Below are 23,912 nucleotides of genomic sequence, written 5' to 3'. Positions count from 1 at the left end.
AGTGGCGATCACTGGGCAGCAGGTACTAATTTGTCCCTAATTAACAAAAACGCAATAATTAACTTTTGAACATGTTATTTACAGGGCACATCAATATTTGCAAATAGAAGCGAGTTTTCCGTACAAGCGAAATCACCTTTTGTATCTGGAAAAATGTGATTACGCGCAGGACTATGGAGCGACTAATTTCATTTATCAGTGTGCGAAAGGGTCTTTTCCCCGACCGAAACGTAGAAATTGCCTTTGTGATGTTTTCCAACGTATATTTCTTCACACACACACACACACACACACACACACACACACACACACACACACACACACACACACATACACACACACACACACACACACACACGCACACACACACACACAGACACATACACACGCCCGCCTACTTCAAAATATAAACAAATCACAGCGTTTTTTTTACTCATTTATTTCTGAAAAAGATTCGTTAAATCGGGTTTATTGCAAGCTAGCTTTGTTAATTCAGGATGATGATATCTTTGATCCTCACTTGCCAGGTAATGGAAATTTATTCGTTGTATCGGGAACTTCGTAAAATCGGGGTCCGTTAGATCGAGATTTTATATATATATATATTCGCAACCACACCCATACCCCATCCTGTCTCTCCCATACTTCCCACTCATCAAACTTGTATCAAGATATAACCGTCACGTTCGAATCTGAGAAGCGGATTTTTCGCTAGCTTCCAGTGCACATGGAAAACACGGAAGCTCCTGCCACGTGACCCACGTGACTTCGCGTGATACTGTCTCTGGGAGAGGCCCCTTTTGCTATGGCACAGTATCCAGGGTTTTCGCGCTGAATAGAGCGGGCTCATTATGGAGATAATGTAAACTGCACTTTACACTCTTAAACAAATGTGCACCCTTTGGGTCGTATCTTGCCACACAATATTAATCGTGATCTGTCTCGCACAAACAGGCCTGGAGTGCGGCCTGATCCCGGCGACCAGAACCGGTAACGCACTCTCTCACCAGAGCAGGATTGGCCACCCTGGTGCAGTACTTGGCCACAACCTCCCATATGAATACAACAATCAAACCCCGGCCCTCAGTCCCCAGCAGCCGCGAAGCAACTGACCACGGCGGCGGTCATATCTGTGACGCTGCAGAGGGTGCTAAGAAGACCTGGCTCCGGACAGGCCGCCATTGGAATCTGAACCTGGCAACGTTTAACGTTAGAACGCCATCTGGTGAGGCGAGTCTAGCAGGGTTATTGGAGGAATTAGAGGGTAGCAAATGGGATATAATAGGGCTCAGTGAGGTTAGGAGGACAAAAGAAGCATATACAGTGCTAAAAAGCGGGCACGTACTGTGCTACCGGGGCTTAGCTGAGAGACGAGAACTAGGAGTCGGATTCCTGATTATTAAGGAAATAGCTGGTAACATACAGGAAGTCTATAGCATTAAGGAGAGGGTAGCATGTCTTGTTGTGAAACTTAATAAGAGGTACAAATTGAAGGTGGTACAAGTCTATGCCCCTACATGCAGTCATGATGACCAGGAAGTCGAAAGCTTTTATGAAGACATGGAATTGGCGATGGGTAAAGTCAAAAGAAAATACACTATACTGATGGGCGACTTCAATGCCAGGGTAGGCAAGAAGCAGGCTGGAGACAAGTCAGTGGGGGAATATGGCATAGGCTCTAGGAATAGCAGAGGAGAGTTATTAGTAGAGTTTGCAGAACAGAATAATATGCGGATAATGAATACCTTTTCCGCAAACGGGTTAGTCGAGAGTGGACCTGCAGGAGCCCGAATGGTGAGACTAGAAATGAAATCGACTTCATACTCTGTGCGAACCCTGGCATCATAAAAGATGTAGACGTGCTCGGCAAGGTACGCTGCAGTGACCATAGGATGGTAAGAACTCGAATTAGCCTAGACTTGAGGAGGCAACGGAAGAAACTGGTACATAAGAAGCCAATCAATGAGTTAGCGGTAAGAGGAAAACTAGAGGAATTCCGCATCAAGCTACAGAACAGGTATTCGGCTTTAACTCAGGAAGAGGACCTTAGTGTTGAAGCAATGAACGACAATCTCATGGGCATCATTAAGGAGGGCGCAATAAAAGTCGGTGGTAAAGCCGTTAGACAGGAAACCAGTAAGCTATCGCAGGAGACACAAGGTCTGATCAAGAAACGCCAATGTATGAAAGCCTCCAACCCTACAGCTAGAATAGAACTGGCAGAACTTTCTAAGTTAATCAACAAGCGTAAGACAGCGGACATCGGGAACTATAATATGGATAGAATTGAACAGGCTCTCAGGAACGGAGGAAGCCTAAAAACAGTGAAGAAGAAACTAGGAATAGGCAAGAATCAGATGTGTGCGTTGAGAGACAAAGCCGGCAATATCGTTACTAATATGGATGAGATAGTTCAAGTGGCTGAGGAGTTCTACAGAGATTTATATAGTACCAGTGGCACCCACGACGATCGTGGAAGCGAAAATAGCCTAGAGGAATTCGAAATCCCGCAGGTAACGCCAGAAGAAGTAAAGAAAGCCTTCGGAGCTATGCAAAGGGGAAGGCAGCTGGGGAGGATCAGGTAACAGCAGATTTGTTGAAGGATGGTGGTAAGATTGTTCTAGAGAAACTGGCCACCCTGTATACGCAATGCCTCATAACCTCGAGCGTACCGGAATCTTGTAAGAACGCTAACATAATCCTAACCCATAAGAAAGGGGACGCCAAAGACTTGAAAAATTATAGACCGATGAGCTTACTGTCCATCGCCTACAAAGTATTTACTAAGGTAATCGCAAATAGAATCAGGAACACCTTAGACTTCTGTCAACCAAAGGACCAGGCAGGATTCTGTAAAGCCTACTCAACAATAGACCATATTCGCACTATCAATCAGGTGATAGAAAAATGTGCTGAATATAACCAACCCTTATATATAGCTTTCATTGATTACGAGAAAGCGTTTGATTCAGTCGAAACCTCAGCAGTCATGGAGGCATTACGGAATCAGGGTGTAGATGAGCCATACGTAAAAATACTGGAAGATATCTATAGCGGCTCGACAGCCACCGTAGTCCCTCCACAAAGAAAGCAACAAAATCCCAATAAAGAGAGGCGTCAGACAGGGAGATACGATCTCTCCAATGCTATTCACCGCATGTTTACAGGAGGTATTCAGAGACCTGGAGTGGGAAGAATGGGGGATAAAAGTTGATGGAGAATACCTTAGCAACTTGCGATTCGCTGATGATATTGCCTTGCTTAGTAACTCAGGAGACCAATTGCAATGCATGCTCACTGACCTGGAGAGGCAAAGCAGAAGGGTGGGTCTGAAAATTAATCTGCAGAAAACTAAAGTAATGTTTAACAGTCTCGGAAGAGAACAACAGTTTACGATAGGTAGCGAGGCACTGGAAGTGGTAAGGGAATACATCTACTTAGGGCAGGTAGTGACCACGGATCCGGATCATGAGACTGAAATAACCAGAAGAATAAGAATGGGCTGGGGTGCGTTTGGCAGGCATTCTCAAATCATGAACAGCAGGTTGCCACTATCCCTCAAAAGGAAAGTGTATAACAGCTGTGTGTTACCAGTTCTCACATATGGGGCAGAAACCTGGAGGCTTACGAAAACGCTTGTGCTGAAATTGAGGACGACGCAACGAGCTATGGAAAGAAGAATGATCGGTGTAACGTTAAGGGATAAGAAAAGAGCAGATCGGGTGAGGCAACAAACGCGGGTAAATGACATCTTAGTTGAAATAAAGAAAAAGATATGGACATGGGCCGGACATGTAATGAGGAGGGGAGATAACCGATGGTCATTAAGGGTTACGGACTGGATTCCAAGGGAAGGGAAGCGTAGCAGGGGGCGGCAGAAAGTTAGGTGGGCGGATGACATTAAGACGTCTGCAGGGACAACATGGCCACAATTAGTACATGACCGGGGTAGTTGGAGAAGTATGGGAGAGGCCTTTGCCTTGCAGTGGGCGTAACTAGGCTGATGATGATGATGATGATGATGATGATGTCTTGCTTGCGTTTTCTCTCTTGAAAACGCTGCGCTCGCTACTTTATTGTCGAGAATGCTCTGTCTTGCTGATAACGCGCATGCCGTTCATGACTTGGAACTAGCGGGTTCGCAGTGTTAAGGAAAGGAAATACGGACAAGAGAGATGACGATCATTGATTTGTGGCAAGGTACGACCTAAAGGGCGTAATTTCGCTTAGGAGTGCACTGGGCGAAAGACCGGCAAGCGGATGCCCCGGACCCAAAGAAAGCGGGTACCGAAAAGTAGGCTTAAGGCAATGAGTTCTGTTCTTCGTGATGTGTAATTGCTGCAATGAAAACATTTTGATATCATTAGTTTGATCCCTGCGTAATTCTGTAGGAAACAAGACAAAGCAGCCTGAACACATCTTAAGAATACTAAAGATGCTAGAGCTGCCCTGCGCGTGAGCTAGTCGCCGAGACAGCACTGCGTCCATCGCCAGAAACGTATGGCAGTGTTCGAAAGGAAAGCAGCGCTTTAAAAGGTTTCCGTGGGCCACCAATGCGCAACGCTTGTTCATCTGGTCCACCCATGATCACTCATATCAAAGCTGTGCACGAAAAATGCCTACCACAAGTTCTGTACAGGAAGGCTTTGCGTAAGAAGAATTTCAGTTTAAAAGACCTAAGCTGGAGGCAAAGTTCATCATGGCTCGACATAAGTCCCAGTGAATTTCACAAACTGGCAAAAAAAAAATTATTCGCGATAAGCGACTACAGTGGCCAGAACGACTCGGGTGATGACATGAAAGGGGATAAACCGCGGAACTAGCTGTTCTTTTGACTCCCGAAACAGTCAGCGCCTGCCATTCGTGTGTGATAAGCTGTTCCGCTCGTAGACAACTTTCTGTGGCAATAAAGGGAAAGGTACGAGGCGGTGCTTCTACAACATTGGCTTATGTTACATGTTGTCCACGCCAAGCAGTCCGGCAGCATTTTGGCAGCGCTCTTGATGTCGCTCTTGATGGAAGCTGCATCGATGGGAATCCATGGAGCTTCCACGCACGACGGCTTTGAGTTCGGCCAGAAGCAGCAGGGAAAAACCACAAAATAAGCTACGTGGTATGCTTTGGCTTATTTAGTTCTAAATAACGTGGTCCTGCTTTCTCTAGCTTAACAGTTTAGGCCCATCAACAGCAAAGATACCGTAGAAAGTAAGGATACTTAAGATGTATCGCATACAGTGAAAGCTCGTTAATTCGAACTTCAATAATTCGAATTTATGGATAATTCGAACTGTACGATTCGGTCCGGCCAAGCTCCACAGAAGTCTATCTATAAAAAAGTCCGTTAATTCGAACGCGAGAAGGTTCCCTCACGGATAATTCGAACTACGCTCGCCTGGCATACGGCCAGAGGAACGCGCCTACTGCCTACACACAAGGTTGTATTGCCTCCTAAACGGAGAGAACGGCGAGAGAAGGCAAAATCGGACAAAATCTAACCGACGCGGGGTCAGCCAGAAGGCAGCGGCGGCTGCCGCCTCTCCGTTCTACGTAACCTCCGAGACTTCTAGCCCGTTGCGAATCTCGGAGGCTTTGCAAATCTTGTATACAGCTGCTAATGCTGTGCGGAGATGGCACGGCAAACGCCAAAACACAGCGAATCAAGTACGTCGCAGCTGCGCTTCCAATCAAGAACCATCGAATCAGGGCCTTCGCCACCTTCACATGTTCGGCGTCTTTGTCTCGGCAGTCTTCATCGGTTGTGCACCTGTTTTCAGCTTAGGAGGTATCGGCCGTCGCGATTCATTGTGATGGTGTTAAGCCTCGGCTAACGTTCGTTTCGGTGGACATCGGTGGTGTGGCGCAGTCGGACACAGAGCTTCGACTTGAAGATGGCGCGTGCCCACGGCACACGCCATCACTTTCTGACACGCCAAATTTCTGAAATTCCCTAATGCTTCCAAATCGCAGTGTACTGTTGCTCTCCTTCCCTTTCGTTAGTTCGAACTTTCATTAATTCGAACTGAAGCGGCTTCCCCTTGTGGTTTGAATTAACGAGCTTTTAGTGTACATGTTGAAACACTTCCGATCGGAATGGTGCGGCAAGCTTGCATAAAAAGAGCAAAATGTTGTCGCGAAACGAGTAGGCTAGACGGCCGCGTATGTTTCCTCGGTGGGAGTATGTCCTCATATGCAGTGCATTCACTTCTTTCATTGTTTATTACAATGTGTCCCACAAGGCATAAGTTTCAATTGACTGGATTGGAGCTTTGCAAGCCTGCTAGACATTCGATAATTTATGTTCTTATATCTGACGGAGTTTTCACACCAAGTTCCCATCTGCAAACGTGACAAAACTGAGTGCGGAATCGAAAATTATTATTCTACTCTGCATCTGTACGGTCCTTGTGATTATGAAGATGCAAGGAATGAGGTCAAATTAGGTTGGAAACAGAGTTCATTAACTAATAATTTACTTATTTATTTATATACAAGTACTGCTATCTCATCTTAGAGACAGCCAAGATGGGTTACATAACTTATGAACACAAAAATGTCAACTAATATGGTTAAGCAATTCTTTCTGAAATTGATTAGTCGGCAATGAACGCAGAAAACCATGTAAGTTATTCCATGATTCAACAGTGTGTGGAAAGTGAGTTCACTTTAAACAATCTATTATTGGAACGAAAGGATCTATGTTTAATGGGTCGGTACATCGGCCTACTTGCGCAGCAGGTGTCATTATCGAGATAGGCGCTTGAATGTTAGTCGATCCGTGTACGATATTGTGCAGCAGGATTAGACGGTCGCACGTGCGATGAAACGGCAATGAGTCCAATGATAAAGCGTGTGCCTGGAATGACGGAGAAGACAAACAGTCGTAACGGCCATAGATAAACCTAACAGCTTTTTCTGAACGAATCCTGATTTCGCAATATTCTTTATGTGGTGAGGCGACTACACTACAGAAGCATACTCTAAAACAGCTCTAATTAGTGATTTCTTGGCCATAAGCTTGCACTCTTTAGTGCCGTGTATTAAAGTTAGTTTTAGGCACCCTAGTTTTCGCAGCGCTTTAGAGAAGATTATATTGATAAGATAATGCCAACTAAGGATAGTTGTGAAAGTACCTCCGAGGTATTTGAACTCGTTAAGTTTGTTAATACTGTAACCTTGAGTGCTGTATGTGAATTTTAGGGGCGGTTTCTTAATACTAAAAGTGATTGCCACAGGTTTGCTGAAGTTAGTGCTCATCTTCCATGTGTTATTCCAGTCTGAAAACAATGAAGAAACGTTATTAAGCAGTTGTTGATCACGAAGAGCATGAATGTTGGATCAGATCGCGCAATCATCTGCGTAGAGACGTATTTGTACTTGTGTGTTTCTGGCAAGTTCAGTAATGTCATTAACACATATGATAAATAAGAGTGTCCTGAGAACTGAGCCCTGCGGCAACCCTGATATGATCTGAGCTCTAGAAGAGGTTTCGCAGTTAAAAGTGACGGATTGTAATTGGAGGTGCAGGTAATCGGATATCTAGTCAATTAGTTTATTACCAGGAAAGACTGCAGCAAATATTTGGAGTAGTTTTTATGACTTACCATGTTAAATGCTTTTGAACATTCAATAAAACTAGCATCAAGCTGACCACGGTTATTTAGTGCTGTGACTATGTCATGCGAGAATTGGAATAACTGCGTTGTTGCGAAAAATCCTGCTCGAAAACCATGCTGCTGTGGGGACAGAACGTTATTTACCGATAAATACTGAATGATGTGCTTATGATGTGCCCGAGATGTTTGCAACACGTGGGCAGCCGCGATATGGGTCTGTAGTTAGTGATTAGCTGTTAGTTGCCAGATTTGAAAACAGTACAGATGTTCGCTTGTTTCCAAACTCGAGGAATGGTCGATGTCTAGAGGGATTTGTTAAATATAACTGTCAAGTACCGGGCGTTCCATTGAGAGTACCACTGTAAAAATTTGTTTGGCCCTCCGTCAGCTCCAGAACTTTTTATAGTATCGATTATTACCAATAGGTTGTGGACACCGTTGTGAAACGGAAGTTATGCATTGGAGCCTTCAAGGGTTAAACTAACAGAGACGAAAGGGCAAGACTTTGTTATCAGAAGCGCTCTTTCTTGTGCGCGCTTCCCCCGTAGCGTTCCCTTCGTTGCTGCAGAAAGTTGCCTGCTAGTATAGCGGAACCGTGCTCTTTAATGACTGCCGAAAATAGCGCAACTTCCTCTCGGCAATCATTATCTTCATCTCGCAATGGTACGGACACTTGAACCTTACTTGTAGCGTTGGCGCCATGTCCCGACTTTGGACGGAATACTAGGTTGCGCACAAACCATTGGCGATGATTTCCAATGTAACTGAATAGCCAAATGCTTATTAAAAGTTAATTAATTGAATAATGGGCTTGCAGGCGTGTATTTGTTGAAGGGAAGATATTTCGGTAGCGTTTGTTCTTTCATTACGTAATTCACATAGAACAAAGCCATGAACAGGAATATTTAAAAGAGAAGTACAGGCGGCTATACGTATACGTCTCTTTGTCATATGTGCGTAGTCTCCAGTGGTTAGAGAAAGAGAGATTGTGCAAAGGAAAATGTGCTATTTTTTTCCGGCCCTTTAGAGAGCACGTCTCAGCGCCTTGGGGAAAAGATGGGGAACATAGCGAGGGAAGGAGAAAGGGAAGGTCGTTGTGGTCGAAGGCGGGAGACGAGGAACTCGCCTTTCAGCATGCAAAGCTCCAGACGCCCCAAAGGTCTCGCGACGCAGCAAGTGCCTCTCAAGGAGCTTCAATAGTCCGCGTCCGGCAAAGAACACGCCTCTCAACTTGGTTGCGCGAGAGAACGTGGTCATCGCATCGGCGCCGTTGTGTTTGCGATGAAAGTCGGACCAGCACAAAAACGTGGAAAATCAACAATGAAAGTTATTCGAATTCAAATGGCAGCACAAACCACGGAACATGATTGCCAAAATAAGCGAACAGCGTATGCGGACAGTAGGAATGGCAGGGATAAACTAACGACACTTGCACAATCTACCGCTGACGTTGATAACGGTGTGTGATGATGGCGTAAAGGCCCGTTTATAGTCCGACGTTATCGGCGCGCGGGCGAGCGTCGTTCGCGGTCAGTCACGCTACGTCGGTTGCGCTGCGCCAGCCGAGATGCCATCCCCTCTATACTTCAACGCGCGCACTGTCGGCTGCTATCTTCGGAGCATGCGCTGAACTTTCGCCAAGTCGCGCGCCGTCCGCAAAAGCCGTCCGCGGAGTTGTGTTGGGGCCTTTTTCTTCGCGCGCAATGCATTGTGGGTCGACGCAGTTGGCGGCGCCGGTGTGCGAATGGAGCAGGAGCCAAATTTGAGCCGGGCCCGTCGGGGCGCGCTGGCAGCCGCCGGTTACGTCGGCGCTGCAGTGCGTCGGACTATAGACGAGGCAACCTAAAGTTTGCCCGCGCGGCACCAGCGCCGAATGCTCCCCTAGCGGACCGAGGGAAGTTTCGAGGGTCGTCGCTGCGCTGGCGCGCGCCCGTGTTCTGTACAGCGGGAGCACTCGCGCGCGTGGTTTTTGCGATGCCGAGTGCGACCTCATCAGCCAGGAAAGGTGGCACGCAATACTGATGTGTTGTCGATTGCCACAGCAGCCTCGAAAACACGAAAGGTGCTACGCCGCCCGTGAAGTTCTACAGATTTCCTGGGAAGTGGTACGAGAAGTACAGACGACAAGCATAGATAACTGCAGTGCGCGGACGAGTCAAGTAAGTCTCATATTTTCGTATTCGCGTGTAATATCTTGAAAGTGGAATAGTCATATGCCTGTTTTTAGTGCACGGCCGTTTGTTTAGTCGTGTCGCGTTGTTGAATTGTGGTGGCATCCGTCGTTTGTTAGCGGTAAATGCATGCGTGTTGCGCCGCTAAGTTCTACGACGCGTGCTCAATTCCCAGCCACGGCGGCCGCATTTCGACAGGGCCAAAATGCAAGAACACCCTTGTTACCGAGTGCTTTGATTTTTGTGCACGTTAAAGAACCCCCAGAGGTTAAAATTATTCCTGAGACTCCCCATTACAGCGGGCCTCATAATGATTTCGTGGTTTTGGCATGGTTTTGGCACTTAGAACGCCCGAATTTATTTGATTGCACTGTGGCTTCCCTGGCGATCGGTATGGACGAGCTCAAGAGAATTATTTCCCTTTTCCAAACGCTGCAACTTAAATTACTAGTTGTGCAGGTAACGAAAGGGGCCGCGCGCTACTTTTGTGTGGTGGCAGACCGTAGTAATGCAAGCCGCGGTCGTCGCGTGCGTCGGGAAGCGGCAGATCGGAAAGCAGCCGCTCGAGACGTGCGCGTTATGTTTGTTGTTTGCCAATGCTTTCTAAGTATCTAAGTGTGCAAGTATCATATCCTGTAGTGGTACCACTCTTGTAGAATAATATATGCACACAATCACAGGAACGTTGCCTTTGAAAACGTATTATTGGGAGTAATTTAATCCCCACAACAAATAGGCACATATACTGTTTCATTTATATGCGATGCAGATGGAAGCGGCGCCAAACAGACCAATGGCAACACAACAGTCTTCTCAGCAGTCAGCTCCACCGGGACATGTGCTTTCGTACTGCAGCGACACAGCTCTTGAGCAGCAGCAAGACACGTTTGAAACAGACTCCAGAACATGCCTTTGTGAAGTGACGAAACCGTCAAGAAGCAGCCCAATGGATCTGCAGTCATCGAGTAGCATGACAACAGAAGTTTCTGCTGCCAGTGTGACTTATGTTGTAATTGAAATAAAAGTGGCTAAATTTCTGAACATGGTGCGTACCTCTAACTCGACGTCGTCTACGATCTTGTCGGACACCTGCGACACTCACTTGGCTTTCACTCTCACATCACCGTCCACAATTTGATCAACGCCGTACACGTTTGGAAGCAGACGCTCGCCTATCGTGAGGTTGCCGCCACGAAATAAAGCTGTCGGCGTCGGCAACCTTCTTGAAACCGCACGGCAATCTTTGCATCGCTGTTGCGCAAGCAGGCGATCTGCCGCCGTCGAAAACAGAGCGCCGTGAGAACGAGCAGCGAAGAAAAGTGCGGACGGCACAACGTGAACAAAGCGGAGACTACGCCACGACGCGACCGCGCTGCTTGGCGTTTCCACATAGGGGCGCTGTCAGGAGGCGCAGTAGCGCCGCCTGGCCATGGTTTTCTCGTCTATAGATGGCGTTGTTTTCGCCAACGTAACGTAGCGTGTGCGAGCGCGGGCGCGCGCGCGTTACGTCGGACTATAAACGGGCCTAAAGAAATGATCCAAGGTTGATTCAAATAGGTCGCGAACCTTCGGACGAGAAGCGGCTTAGTACAGATTGTCACCGACATCAGCATGGGGGGTTATGGGAGCAGCGATTGAAGCGCGACTATGTTTGGAGGGAACAAACATTGGGAAAGAAAAAGGCGTTCTTTAATTCAAACGAGACACAGTTAGATTCATTCAACGAAAATAAAATTCCTAGTCAATTTTGTATATTCGTGATGAGTTCAGAAAATACGTTTAATTTTATTATTATTAATAAATGCATTTCTTTTCAGCGCCCATCGCTACAGGGGGCGTTGACGCCACTATCACTCGCAGTGCAATGCACGTCTTAAATTGAGCAGAAAGGCGCACTCATATCACCTGTTGGAATACGCCCCCCTCACAATTGGTGCTTTCTTGCTTGTCGAAGTTTGTCTGAATTTGGTGACGCGGGTAGCTTCATTGCTTCTTAATCTGTTCAGTCAAAAGTAGTGAGTTACGACCGCCAGATAATTGTGTAATTGTTTTCGTGCGGCGACTGCGCTCGCCGACGGGCTTGGAATCCGACAATAGGATCAGCACTCTACACCTAAAGCTTTCGTCGGCCTCCAAAGAAAGTATGTTCTGTGCAGGGATCCGAATTCGACAACCATACGGCTGGCCTTTTCCTGCATCGCTTTCCACGCTGAAAGCTCGAAACGCCCATCAAGTCAAATGGCGGGCATTTGAATATGTAGCTCCAAAGGAAGAACAACAAAACAAATTTCGCGCCTTCGAAAACAAAATGACGTCACTTCTGCTTTTAACGGACATGACGTCAAGTTATTTTTTCTTCCGCCGGAAGTGTTCCCACCACATACAGATGGCGCTAAGCCCCATGAACCGGCGATGGACCACCATGTTTTGAAAGTATGGGCTCCTATGGAAGCTTCGCTACCAGGTATATTTACCTTGAATGATCGTCAGCGTGCTTACGCAATTGGCATGACAGCGCTACGATGACGACGACGGTGGGACGAAAATGAAATAATGAAAGTGGAGATGATGAAGGTGTCACGGCGAAGGCAGCATGACGAAGATGGCATGACCACAATGGAATCACAACAGCATGACGAAGATGGCATGATGATGCTGTCACACCTGCACTTCCTTTGCTCGTTTACTCCACTGAATCCAGACACTATTCCGATTTACTATTCGCTTTAAGAGCAAATAAGAGTAAGCTATAAAAAACACTGCGTAAAGGACAATGTCTATGCATCGTAGCACCCCTGCTGCTGGCTTTTCTACCTTCGAGTTGACGCTTTTGATTGCATCACTGGCAATACTGCCACCAGCAGATAAGTATAATATGGCTACCTATTGAATTATCGATAGGTGTACTCTCTGGTTAAACTCTGCGTCACAAGATAATGCCGCCAACTTGACTGGTCACATTTATGTTCCTATTAAGCCAGCATTCCATGAACGGAATTTACGTGCACAGACAAGCTAAAACTCTCGACTGTTGATTCGAATAGCCGGCATTAGCGCGCGCCGTTTTAAGAGCATAATGCTGCGATTTCGTACTGGTAGTTCACCGTGCTCGTTATGGCCACCACGTTGTCGTCCTTGTCCCAGTAGCAAGAATGGGAAGTTCCACTATCCCATCGATTTGCGTTCGTCATTCCATAGAAACGGACATCATCATGAGTTTTGGAGTCGTTAATCTTGGCTCTGGACATTTCGGCCGCTTCTTTCGATAAAAGCTCTTCTATCACCTGAAATTGGGAAAGATCTGAAAGTAAACTTATTACACATAGCAACAACGGCTACGGAGTATCTAGGTGCATAAAGTTAGGTATTCAGCGCGCAAAACTTCAACTTATTTCCATAATAAAGCTGTTGACAACTATAACTGTTCCCGACTGAAAGGTGGAATGATTGAATGATCGCATTGTCGCAATCATATCAAATACCCAGCTAAGCATTCTTGCATAAATGGCAGATTGAGAGGAGAGAGAGGAATATAACCTTTTATTTTGAACAGGCGAAAATTTCGCCCTGCGAGGGCAGCTTCTTCAGCCTGGGAAGCCGTGGCCTCGAGCCATGTCCCGAGTCCGGCGGATCAGATTACGCTGGTCATCCAGGCTGGAGCTTGAAAGCTCAGCCTCTCACGGCTCTTCGGTGAGGGTTTTAGTGCTAATGGTTCCCTGTGATCCTTTGCATCCCCCCACCATGTGTGGTAGAGTGTCTGGTACTTCGCAGAATGCGCATTCTTAGCTGACAGTGGTGGGCGAGAACCTGTGTAGCGAGGTGGCATGGACGTGACTTTCGTTTTAGATAGTTCGCAGGTTGTCTGCTTCTCAGTTTGATAGTTTCGGGTGCCGCGGCTTGTTCTTCTATCTTGTCGTAATGCAGGAGGATGTCAGAGTGTTTCTAGAGCGCATGCTGGATTCCCCGAGATCACGTTGGCAGTAGTGCCCGGTTAGCGTATCCTCGGGCTGAGGCGTTGGCGCCCTCGTTTCCTGCCAGGTGGGTGTGTCCCGGAGTCCATATTATGTAGGAGCCTGGAAGGTGGCGTGCTGCGCTACGGCGGAGGAATTGAATTCGGCTTGTCTTCCCTGGTAACTGGCTGCATCGATGTATCTGATGTGCGGGTTTGCTCCGTGCGCTTTGTTTAAGGCCCGGACTCTTGGTAACCGCCGGTCTTTGTGGTAGACAGGGTGAACATTTCGCAGCATGGAGGTCACGATGATATATTCGCGGAGGTTTCCCGGGATTCTCTCCTTGATATCTGTTGGTCCTAAGCGTTCTCTCTATATCCCAGCATTCTGAGGGTTGCACGCCGTGTTTGGGTAAGTCTTAAGCGCTCCATTTGATTGACCGTCTGTTGGCTACGTGGCGTATCAGGTATGCCACTTGAGTAACAAAAGTGTCGGTAGTGTTGTGGCCCCTGAGTCGTCTTCCGGGAAGAGTCGTCTTCGGTCAAAAATGGCAAAGAAGTCGACTTGAGGGGTAGGGTCACCGCTAAGAATGTTTTCCGGATATGGAATTTCACCTATTGGGTGTGTTCCTCGAGTTTCGGCTTTAAGCACCACGAGTTCACATTCTTCTGACGCGCACAGGAGCCCGCACTTTTTGAACTATGCAAGTGATGAAGCCTGCGGCTTCCTGGAGGGAGTCTTGTTGATGTCATGGGGAGCTCCTTCGAATCCAGATTGTTATTTTGCCGGCATACGGACAGTACGCCATGCTGTGGATTTTATCAAAAACCTGCGAGAGTTTCAGTATAGTGATATTAAACAGGTGGGGCGATATAATTGAGCCTTGCGGATGCCTTCTTCCGCTATCAGAAATTTTGTTGTGTTGAGGTTTCCCAAGCTGATGGTGGCCATGCGGTTCCTCGCGCATGCTTGGACTTAGTTGTATGTTCGTTCCTCAGAATCTGTGTACTGTAGGCTCCAGAGAATAGCAGCGTGTGAGACAGTCAAATGTCCCCTTAAAGGGGCCCTAAACCACCCCTGTGGGTCGGTGAAATAACATAAGCCGCGGGTAGTATGCGCTACTGTGAACATCTCAGCCAAGTTTTTCTGTCTTACGCGGTGCGTGGAGCTCGCAAGCGGATCGCGAAGTCACCTTTCTCTCAAACGCTCTCTTTTCAAAAGAAAGTCCTGTCCTCCTTTTCTTCTGGACGCTTTATTTCGTCATCGAATATTTTATTTAGTCATTTCCTTAGACGGCAGCTATTGGCCGATAACGAACATCAAAGTGCAGTAGGCTACATGGCGTAGATACCACGGCCGCCACGGGGTGCCGCCATGAGTCCATGGCTAAGTGCACTGCGGCTCACCGCGCACAGCCACCTATGGCTTATGTTGAGCGCATCGTAGGAATCAAAGGCGGAAGTTGTGGCGTGGTGCGGCATCCAAAATGAAATTTGAACTGTGCGCCACCGTGAGATTTAGAAGGCGAAACAATATAGGCACGCCCCCTGGGACGTAGCCTGCACAGTGCAAGGCATTGAAGAAGCAGCTTGCGCACAGCGGATGCCGTGTTTGATCGCCAATAACACCGCTTCTGCTGAATGCATTCAAGTACTTTTTTGCGGCAAAGCATTTCTAAAATAGCCTAATTTCATTTCAAATGCCACACTCTCCGCTTCGATAAAGAGTGGTTCAGGGCCCCTTTAACATCAGTTGCAAAGATGGCGCTCTTGCTGTGCTTGTCAAAGCAGTCGATGGGCCTTCATTGAGTTGGTGGAAGATGTCTTGAGTGGACAGGTGTTGGCGGCAGCAGTAGAGTGTACTGCAGATGTGTGCTTAACACAGAGTAGCAGTAACGAAATGTATTCTTCTTTGCTGCTGGTGTAAATTTTTCGCAGGAGTGTAATCGTTAACACGTTGTTTTTGTGCACGTTTACAATGTTTCATACTCAATTGGAGCAATATTAGCGCTTTGTTTGGCTGGTTGGGCTCTCCGCCAATAGGTGGCTGGACCGTATAGACCCATTAGGCCGCTCACGTACGTCTACGCTATAGTTCCTTCATCAGCTTGAGTTTATGCATCCACGCATCCGTCGAAATGTCCAGCTCGCCTGTGGTTACCGGAATACCAGACACGTTCGGCGCTGTGACAGAGTGCTTTCAACGCACGCTGCTTCGATAGCTCTCGCTTGGGGTCGACTGCCGAGCAGTGGCGGAGAGTTTGGAGAGGCTTCGCGCGCTCGCTTTTAGAGAAAGGAAAGTCGACGACACGACGTGCCATCATGACGCCCCGATCACTCGGCAAACTAATCTAAAAACGTTGCACTCGGTGAACGAGTTAGGAAGAAAATGCATGATTATGGAGGAGGGTAACTTGTAATCGTCCATAGCTCTCTTAATATGAGACGCTTCACACAAATTGTGGTGCGAATGATTAACTTTACCTGTACCCTACGCATCTACAAAATTTGTCCGAACCGTTTCAGGGGCACTTTAATCTTCCAAGCGGTTCGTGGGATGGTGCAGTACCATGTGCATGTAGACATTCCCTGCGCATGAGGTAAGGGATAGAGGGCCCACGTTCCCGAGTCCTGGCGGTTTGTTGGGCTTGAGAATCACGAACACCTCGGCGTGTTTCCACAGTTCTGGTACACCCTGCAACTTCCGCCCTGGAAGTTCCACGAATCTAGCTGTTCTATCTCTAACTGACTAGATACAAAAATGTATCGATTCGGGAACTTTAGTCCGTTCTGTACTTTTAGACTTCAGTAAAGCTTGTGACATGGTTAGCCATTAAGTTCTGTTTAATAAACTTGACTCTTATGGTATAACCGGTCCTGCGCTAACATTCTTAAAAAATTACTTGACCGGCCGTACACAGTACATGCAGCAAATACTTTCTCAGCAACAAAATGTATTACCGAAGGTGTGCCACAGGGATCAGTTCTGGGCCTTTTGCTTATCCTTCTATATATTAATGATCTTCCGGATTCTCTTAACTCCCCCAACTACGTTCATTGCATTTTATACGCACATGACACAGCCATATCTTTATGTGACAAATATGTTGCTACTCTTACTTCTAAGTTAAATATTGCCTTAAGTAACATTATAAAATGGTGTAGCAACAATTACTTAGTTCGTAATCCTCTAAAAGCTAAATTTATGTTATTCAAAAGTGCTCAAAGGGCATCAACTTCTATTCCTGGATTAAAGCTTGCAAATAATTCAGTTCCCGCTTGCACCAATGTCACTTTTCTTGGCATACATCTTCACCCTAACCTTACATTTCGCTCTCACTTTCAACATCTCAAGCACAAGACTGCGTTTGGTATACGTGCATTAATAAAAGCTCGCCCCCCTTTTTTTTTTCTCGTGAGGCTCTGCTAGCGTTGTATTACGCGTTCATTCATAGTCACATTAATTAAGGCATTTTTTCATGAGGCAATACGTACGCTTGTCACTTATCATCATTTCAGCATATCCAAAATCAGTCAATACGCATAATCACTTCTAGCTCCATGCTATCCAATGTCGCTTTGTTACTTCTCGAGTATAATATCCTGCCTATTAATAACTTGTTCCAGTTTAACACACTCGTCTTGCTCCGCATGTTACTTCATAATAACCTTACGTGTATGTTCATGCAGTTCACCTTTTGCAGAGTAAAAATCTGACTAGATTTGCGGCTAACAACAATTTCTCGTTACCCATGGTTCATACCAATTACGGCAAAAAACATCTTTATTCGCTACAATTTCTCTTTGGAATGAACTACCATCAACTATAAAATCCTGTACTTCTCTTGAAATCTTTAAAAATCACATTAAGCATCATTTCCTGCGATAACTATGATCTGGCGGTGTACCTTTGACTGTTCGCTCACATGTCATTTCTTGTATTTCATCCATGCTTTTTTCCGACTTTTTTTTATAATGTGCTTTTTCGTGTTTGATTGTGAAGGATGATGTATTTGATCTGTAGATGTTGTTTATAATAACGCTAATTTGCTGACTATTGATATCACCATCTATGTTGTTATTATTAACCGAGGGTCCAACTACAGTTCTTTCACTTTGGGACCCTCGTTTGTATATTTGTCCTGTTGTAATTACTTTTTTTTTGGGACCAATATTCTCTGAAATATGAAATCCCCTGTCTCTCAGGAGTAGCTTATATTCTCGAGAAGGTACGTCGTCGCTTGTTAGTTTAGTTTTCATAAGATTTTGTTGTTTTTGCTCCTAGCCGGGGGTGGTGTCGCGGGCCAGTTTTCCCAGGGCCACTTGTTGTTCCGCCTGCGTCAAAGGCTGATCTGCATTCCCTAAGTATCCAGGGAGGCTGGATTGGTGTGGGGTTGACGAAGTGCTGTTCGTGAATTTCTGCTTAATCTCAATCATGGCTTCCTCTTGCTCCGTTCCATCGTAGCTGTGTATTATTCTATCAAGGTACTTGCCACGTTTGTATTTGGATTGTGTGATGTCGAAGAAAGACTTGACAATGTTCCAAGTTTTGCGTGACGTGAGAGTAGCTTGGAGCCAATTGGGGGCCGAATTGGTTCCAATTTTGCCTGCCGAAGTGTTCGGCATATTCTTCGGCCTGCTTGGTGATCGTGGCAACGCGCTTCCTTACGGTTATGGTCGCTTAGCGCAAGCAAGAAAGGACGGAAGGGGACAAGCGCAGCCAATACGGCTTGTTACGGTGTCGAGATTTGAACCAGATTTGTCAAAGTTCTTAAAAAAGTTTTTATAGAAGAAATGTAATGCAGAATTACATGTCGCTTGGTCAACCGGTTCGTGTTGCTCAGTAGATCATAAAACATTATGGTTAAGGATAGCGTACAAATTTGAAAACCTCAAATTTTACGATGTATAAAAGTTCAAACACTTTACAGACTCAGAAGTTGCATACCCAAACGTAAAAGTATGCGATTGAACCTAACTGCTTACAATATACGAAAAAAGAAGAAGAAGAACAGAAAGTAAACAATCTTTAGAGCAACACATTTTGACAGATACCAGTTTATGGTCTAGGGAGCCGAAGAAAAAAACCAGCTTGATCCCTGCGTCCCATGCGCTGGTTTCTCTATGCAAGGCACGCACGAAGGGTGAAAAAAAAAATGCATCTGAAATGCGCAAAAGAAAATATAAAAACATGTATGTGGCATGCGCGGAAAAGGTTACGTATGCGATCCCGCGCCCATGCCGCACTAATTACATAGATTAAATAGATAGGTGCATAAAAGATAATCTTCGTGACCACGACAACATTGTACATAGAAGAGTTCGAGGGCTCTTAGAGATGCTTTGCCAGGATTGCGATTATAAGCCGGTTTTCAAAGACCGCATATTGATCGCCAAGCACCCCAACTAGATGACAAGAGAAATTATTGAGGTGACAGAGACTAATCGCTTGAGGGATTCTTTGCCTCCGTGGAGCTTCGATAGGGTTGTCACGAAATTAATTATTAATGGCAAAATCTAGAGCTAAAAACTATTTATAGGCACGCGTTGCACCTGAAAAAATAGGGCAACCCGCGCGTACCGCACGTATCACCGCTTTCATACCGTCCACGTTTGTTTAATGATTCCTTTTTGTTTTCTAGTTTCTGTGCTTTTCCCAACCGAATGCATGTCATACATCGTCCACGCATGAAAGTGTGCCCTTTTCATCATTTAATTTCAGTTGAAAGTTCGCACTTCTATTTGTCAAGTCTCCCGTCTTCCTTCTCTAGATTATGCGCAAATGCCTAACATCACGGAATGCTAAAAAACATCACCAGAGCTCGGACACGGATATCATTGGCTTCTGTGGTGCTACAGAAGTGCCAGAGGGACAATGGGGCTCCGCCAAAATTTTTAGACTAAACGCTTTCTTCGATTAACACTGCGAGGGACGTTTTGAGGAATCATTGCAGAAGCGCCGCTATATAGGAGAATAACTCTCAAATTAGATTAAGTAATGGCATCCGCAAATAAAGCGAGTTATGAACGGAAAAGTTAGCACGGGTGACAAATCTAAGGCAAAGGGCTTTCTCAAGACCAGTGGCTAGGATGTTGCGCTCCTGAGCACAAAGTGTTGCGAGTGTGATTACAACCACGGCGGCCGCGTTTCGCCGGCGTGGAATGCAAACAACAAAAAAAAGCGCTCCTACACGTACATTTCCGTGGACGTTATGGAAATCAATGCCGTCAAAATTAAATCCCCCCCCCCCTACTGCGAGCCTCATGATCAGATCTCGGTTTCGACATGCAGAACATCAGAATTTCTTTTAGCTCTGTCAAGGTCAACCGAACCAAAACGGAGCCATGCAGGTATAGGCCCATGCCGAAGTACGCTTCGACTTGGTCCCAGAATTTCTTTATAGCGCTGTCAGTTAAAGGGAAGGATAAAACAGAACTGACCCCCAAAATAGAGCCGGGAAGTTAACGAAAGCGCTCAACCACGCTGCAATAAAATAAAAAGGATATCCCAGTGATAATCCCCAGACCTACCTTTCTGACGCTTGGTTCCTTTGTTTCATCTCCAAGAAGCGCTCTCTTAGCGTATGCGAACTTAAGAGCCTCGATGAACCTGCGGATCAGAAACTGCATTATTTTATAAGCGAGATACTGATACACTTAGTTTTTTAGAAGTGTTCCAGTGTTTTACGATCGCAGCACTTGATCTGCTTGCGGTTAGCTATAATTAATTCTATGGCTCGCTACAGGACAGAGAGTGGTGACACCTTCCGCACAATTTTAAAACAGTGCTATTGTGCAAAAACACTGTGTTTTGTAACTTAGTACGGTTATTATTTATTCTAAATAACCCTAAAGACCCTCTTCAAACAGCGTATTCAGAGACGTCGGAACAAAGAGGGGTGCTGTACGGTTGACCGAAGTTTGCGGACATAAGAAGAAAGCGAAGCAACTGTGTTCTTTAACCAGGGGTGAATTTTTCGGTTCTTGAGTATGTGCACCGAATTTGGATGTTTGTCACTTTAGGACGATGCATGGATCTGGAGTATCTGTTATACTGATGTTCCTTCCCCAATTCATTTACGTGGTAGTTACCTGCCTGTTCCTTTCTAAGTAATTCATATCAACTTGTGCCATTGGCTGGGTTGAAGCTCGATGTTTATTGTGAACGTGCTTAAACAGTGCATTTACACTTATTCACTTTCTGGCACCGAGTATTTGAAACAATAATATTTTATTCGACAAACATTCGTACAAGCAAGATTCCGGAAATTATTGAATTACAAGTACAGCATGACATGCGATATTCAATGGTAACTAATTAGGATGAAGTTTGTGGGGTATGCAGTGTTTATAGACGAAAAAGGCAAACGTTTTTTCATGGATTTCCATATTTACAATTTCAAGGAATTTGAATCGGAGCAAGCTTTGCATAATTCATGAGGCTCTTCAAAATTGTAACTCCTGCTAACCGTGATGTTTTGTGACCATGCACGGTTAGCGTTTATTTTAGGAAGCAGAAAGCGATGCCGTGAAATGTGCTCATTATTGCGAGGTGACTGATGCAGGTGTTCAGAATCTGCTGTGTTCAACAAACCTGTGGTAGTTCAGAGAGTCATCGTTGAGGGCGTCATCTGGTCCTTCTCTGAGCTCATCCACAATGCCCAACATGTAGGCAAGTACCGGACCGCTAGCCGGTGGTCGGACCGAGTACATTGTGCGGCCATCCCTGAACTTCCTCTCGATTGGCTTCGCCCAGCGGACTTTGTATTCCCTAAGGTCTTGCTTCGTTAATATGCCATCTGAAAGCAACGAGTAAATGTCATTGCCTGCTTCAAATATCCGTTTTATATTTCGACGCAATTTTTAAGCAATGATTAAAGCCCCCTTTTGTGTGTGTTTTGTTCGTTTGACATTTGTGTCTGTGAGTTTTGCGGCAACCATGTCATCCCGTAACAAGAATCTAGGACAAGAGAAACTTCTGTTAAATCAAAGTTTTCGTTGGTGGTTAGCACTATAGTACTATGCATAATAATTACCACGGCTCTTGGAGGGTGGGCGGGGGTGACGAGTGAGCTATATAAAAGCTGCAAAGGAAAGGAGTTCTTGCTGGCAGTAAAGACACGTTCCCAATTGTCAAAACGTTGGCTACAATGTGACTTCCCTTGAACGGTTACTCCAGATATATTCTTCGCAGTTTGAGTTCTATGACAGAGCCTTTACGCGCGGACCATCACTTGCTAGTGGTCATTGCCATTCACCTGCGTTAAGCGCGCCAGAATCTGAGCGTAAGATTAGACGCATTCAATAAATGTGCTAAATTGGATAACGAGGTAAAGGAGACACATGCACTGACTCGCCCCTGCAATGCATTTCGGTGAGCAAAGATGACAGACCGTTTCGAATCTGCGAACTTGGTGTTCAACCTAAAGCACGCCGACAACCTTGGAGTGACACGTGTCATGCTTGTTACGTGCTAAATGTCTGAGGTTGTGTATGGTATCAACAAGATGAGACACATTCGTAATGACAAGTAGGAACTAATACTTTTAGTGACCTGCATGCGAGCCGCTCGCTGCGACTGAATACTACGACACCCATAAAATTACTTTTGTCTTAATTCCGTGGGCAATGTATAATTTTCGACATGCCAATATGTGCTTGCTGCAAAAACCGTAGGTTATCGCATCTGTCTGCTCTGACAAGAACGGTCTGCTCTGTCTGCTCTGGCAAGACAGGAACGACAAGCCCACCCGCCCGGCCGCGCGGCCACACGGCCGGCTGGCCGGCGTCTGTTACAGGCTGTGGCTTATGGCACGTGCTCTGTTTGCTGTCCTATGCGACAAAAGTGAAGGTGCTGGCGTCTGATAGTGTAAACATTACAATCTTCCGTAGCCTGAAGAGAGCGCTCGGAGTTGGCATCTCAAGAGCGTACTGGTCACCTATGCAGCCGCGTATGCGTACACTCAGCGTCGTGGGCAGTCAGGCCGCGAAAGAAGCGTCCCGCGGATCAGGAGCGTCTTCGCTACGCAGCGAAACGTAGCGCAGAACGCCAATGTATGTATCAAATGTATTCATACAATTATAATGAATAATTGAGTTACATACAGCCCCATAATTCAAATAGCGTTACACTTCCGCCACGATGGGGTATGCCATGTCAGGCAATGATGATGTTCAACCCTCTCAGCGATCATGAACAACGTCACGCAACAACGCCTCAAGCAAGCAAGTCACCCTGTGTGTTCTGCGGACTACGCAGACAAACAGCCCTGGTGCAAGCAAGGCAACGTTTAACATCAACTCACCACCCTGCTATTGGAATAAGCGCTCAAGAAATTACGCATTTGCCGCAATCATTACCGCTAATTATTGTCAATCAAAGCAAAGGGAGTACAAAGCTTCTCTTACATGGATTGCCACAGTCCGTGGGATCCACAGATTTTTTTCACATTTCACGTATTAGTTTAACACCTTTTCCTATAGGCATAAGGGACTGAAATATAGACACAAGAAAGGATACCTCACCAAGTTTGGCCATTTTGAACTGACAAGTGCAGTGCATGCAATGCGCGCTGTCGATTGTGCCTGCAAAGTACTACACCGCTGCGCGCCTAGAAAAGAGGTGAAATTCCAAACCAAACGCCCTGCAACATTCTCATCGCGGGCGCCGCGCTCCCAAATGGAGAGTCGACGTCAAACACGCAAGTGCGCCTACGTAGTTCGCCGTGACGTGACGTCATTCCCAATTCCCCCTCCCCTACTTTAAAAATTATTCAATGCAACAACAGTTATTTGCTTGATCTGTCGCTTCACTAGACGATTTAAAGTTTACAGAAATAATAAAACTTACAAAGCGAATATCTGCGTGTCTTTGTTTTACTTGGTACCGTAACAAGGGAGATGCACTGCCGTTTCGCCTGCTTGTTCCCCTGTTGTGCAATCGCGCGCGCAGAGAGCGAAACTATGCCATTTTCAACAGTGTTCCAGTGCGCGATCATGTTCTGCGATCCTCTTGCATCTGCCTCAGTGTTCGTGTAGCACTGACTTATACCGCTAGTCAGGTGTTTTCGTGCACAGCACGCACAATTGCGCGTTGCGCGAAACACGACAAACACACCAGCTCGCGCGCGAGACCATCAGCGGAAGTGCGGCGCGCAGCAAGAAAGCGACAAAAAAAAA

The 23,912-nt window shown here is 46.1% G+C and overlaps 1 protein-coding gene and 1 long non-coding RNA gene across 5 annotated transcripts in view; one reads left to right on the top strand and one right to left on the bottom strand.

Moving 5' to 3' along the window:
* LOC135905628 (scoloptoxin SSD14-like) overlaps positions 1-23,912 on the bottom strand; it is a 129,286-nt gene that overhangs the window by 37,695 nt on the left and 67,679 nt on the right. For all 4 annotated transcript variants that reach the window (XM_065436584.1, XM_065436585.1, XM_065436586.1 and 1 more), the window contains 3 exons: positions 21,328-21,532; positions 20,265-20,343; positions 12,878-13,068 (listed from right to left, as the gene is read on the bottom strand). In XM_065436584.1, coding sequence (XP_065292656.1) covers positions 12,878-13,068; positions 20,265-20,343; positions 21,328-21,532 — 475 coding nt within the window. The remainder of the gene's footprint in view (positions 1-12,877; positions 13,069-20,264; positions 20,344-21,327; positions 21,533-23,912) is intronic.
* Positions 9,703-10,825, top strand: LOC135905627 (uncharacterized). The gene is made up of 2 exons (XR_010565433.1): positions 9,703-9,772; positions 10,554-10,825. It is a non-coding gene; the product is annotated as an uncharacterized lncRNA (long non-coding RNA).

This window comes from Dermacentor albipictus, chromosome 1 (genome assembly GCF_038994185.2).
Source record: "Dermacentor albipictus isolate Rhodes 1998 colony chromosome 1, USDA_Dalb.pri_finalv2, whole genome shotgun sequence".
Classification (NCBI taxonomy): Eukaryota; Metazoa; Arthropoda; class Arachnida; order Ixodida; family Ixodidae; genus Dermacentor; species Dermacentor albipictus.
This window is presented reverse-complemented; position numbering and strand designations above follow the sequence as displayed.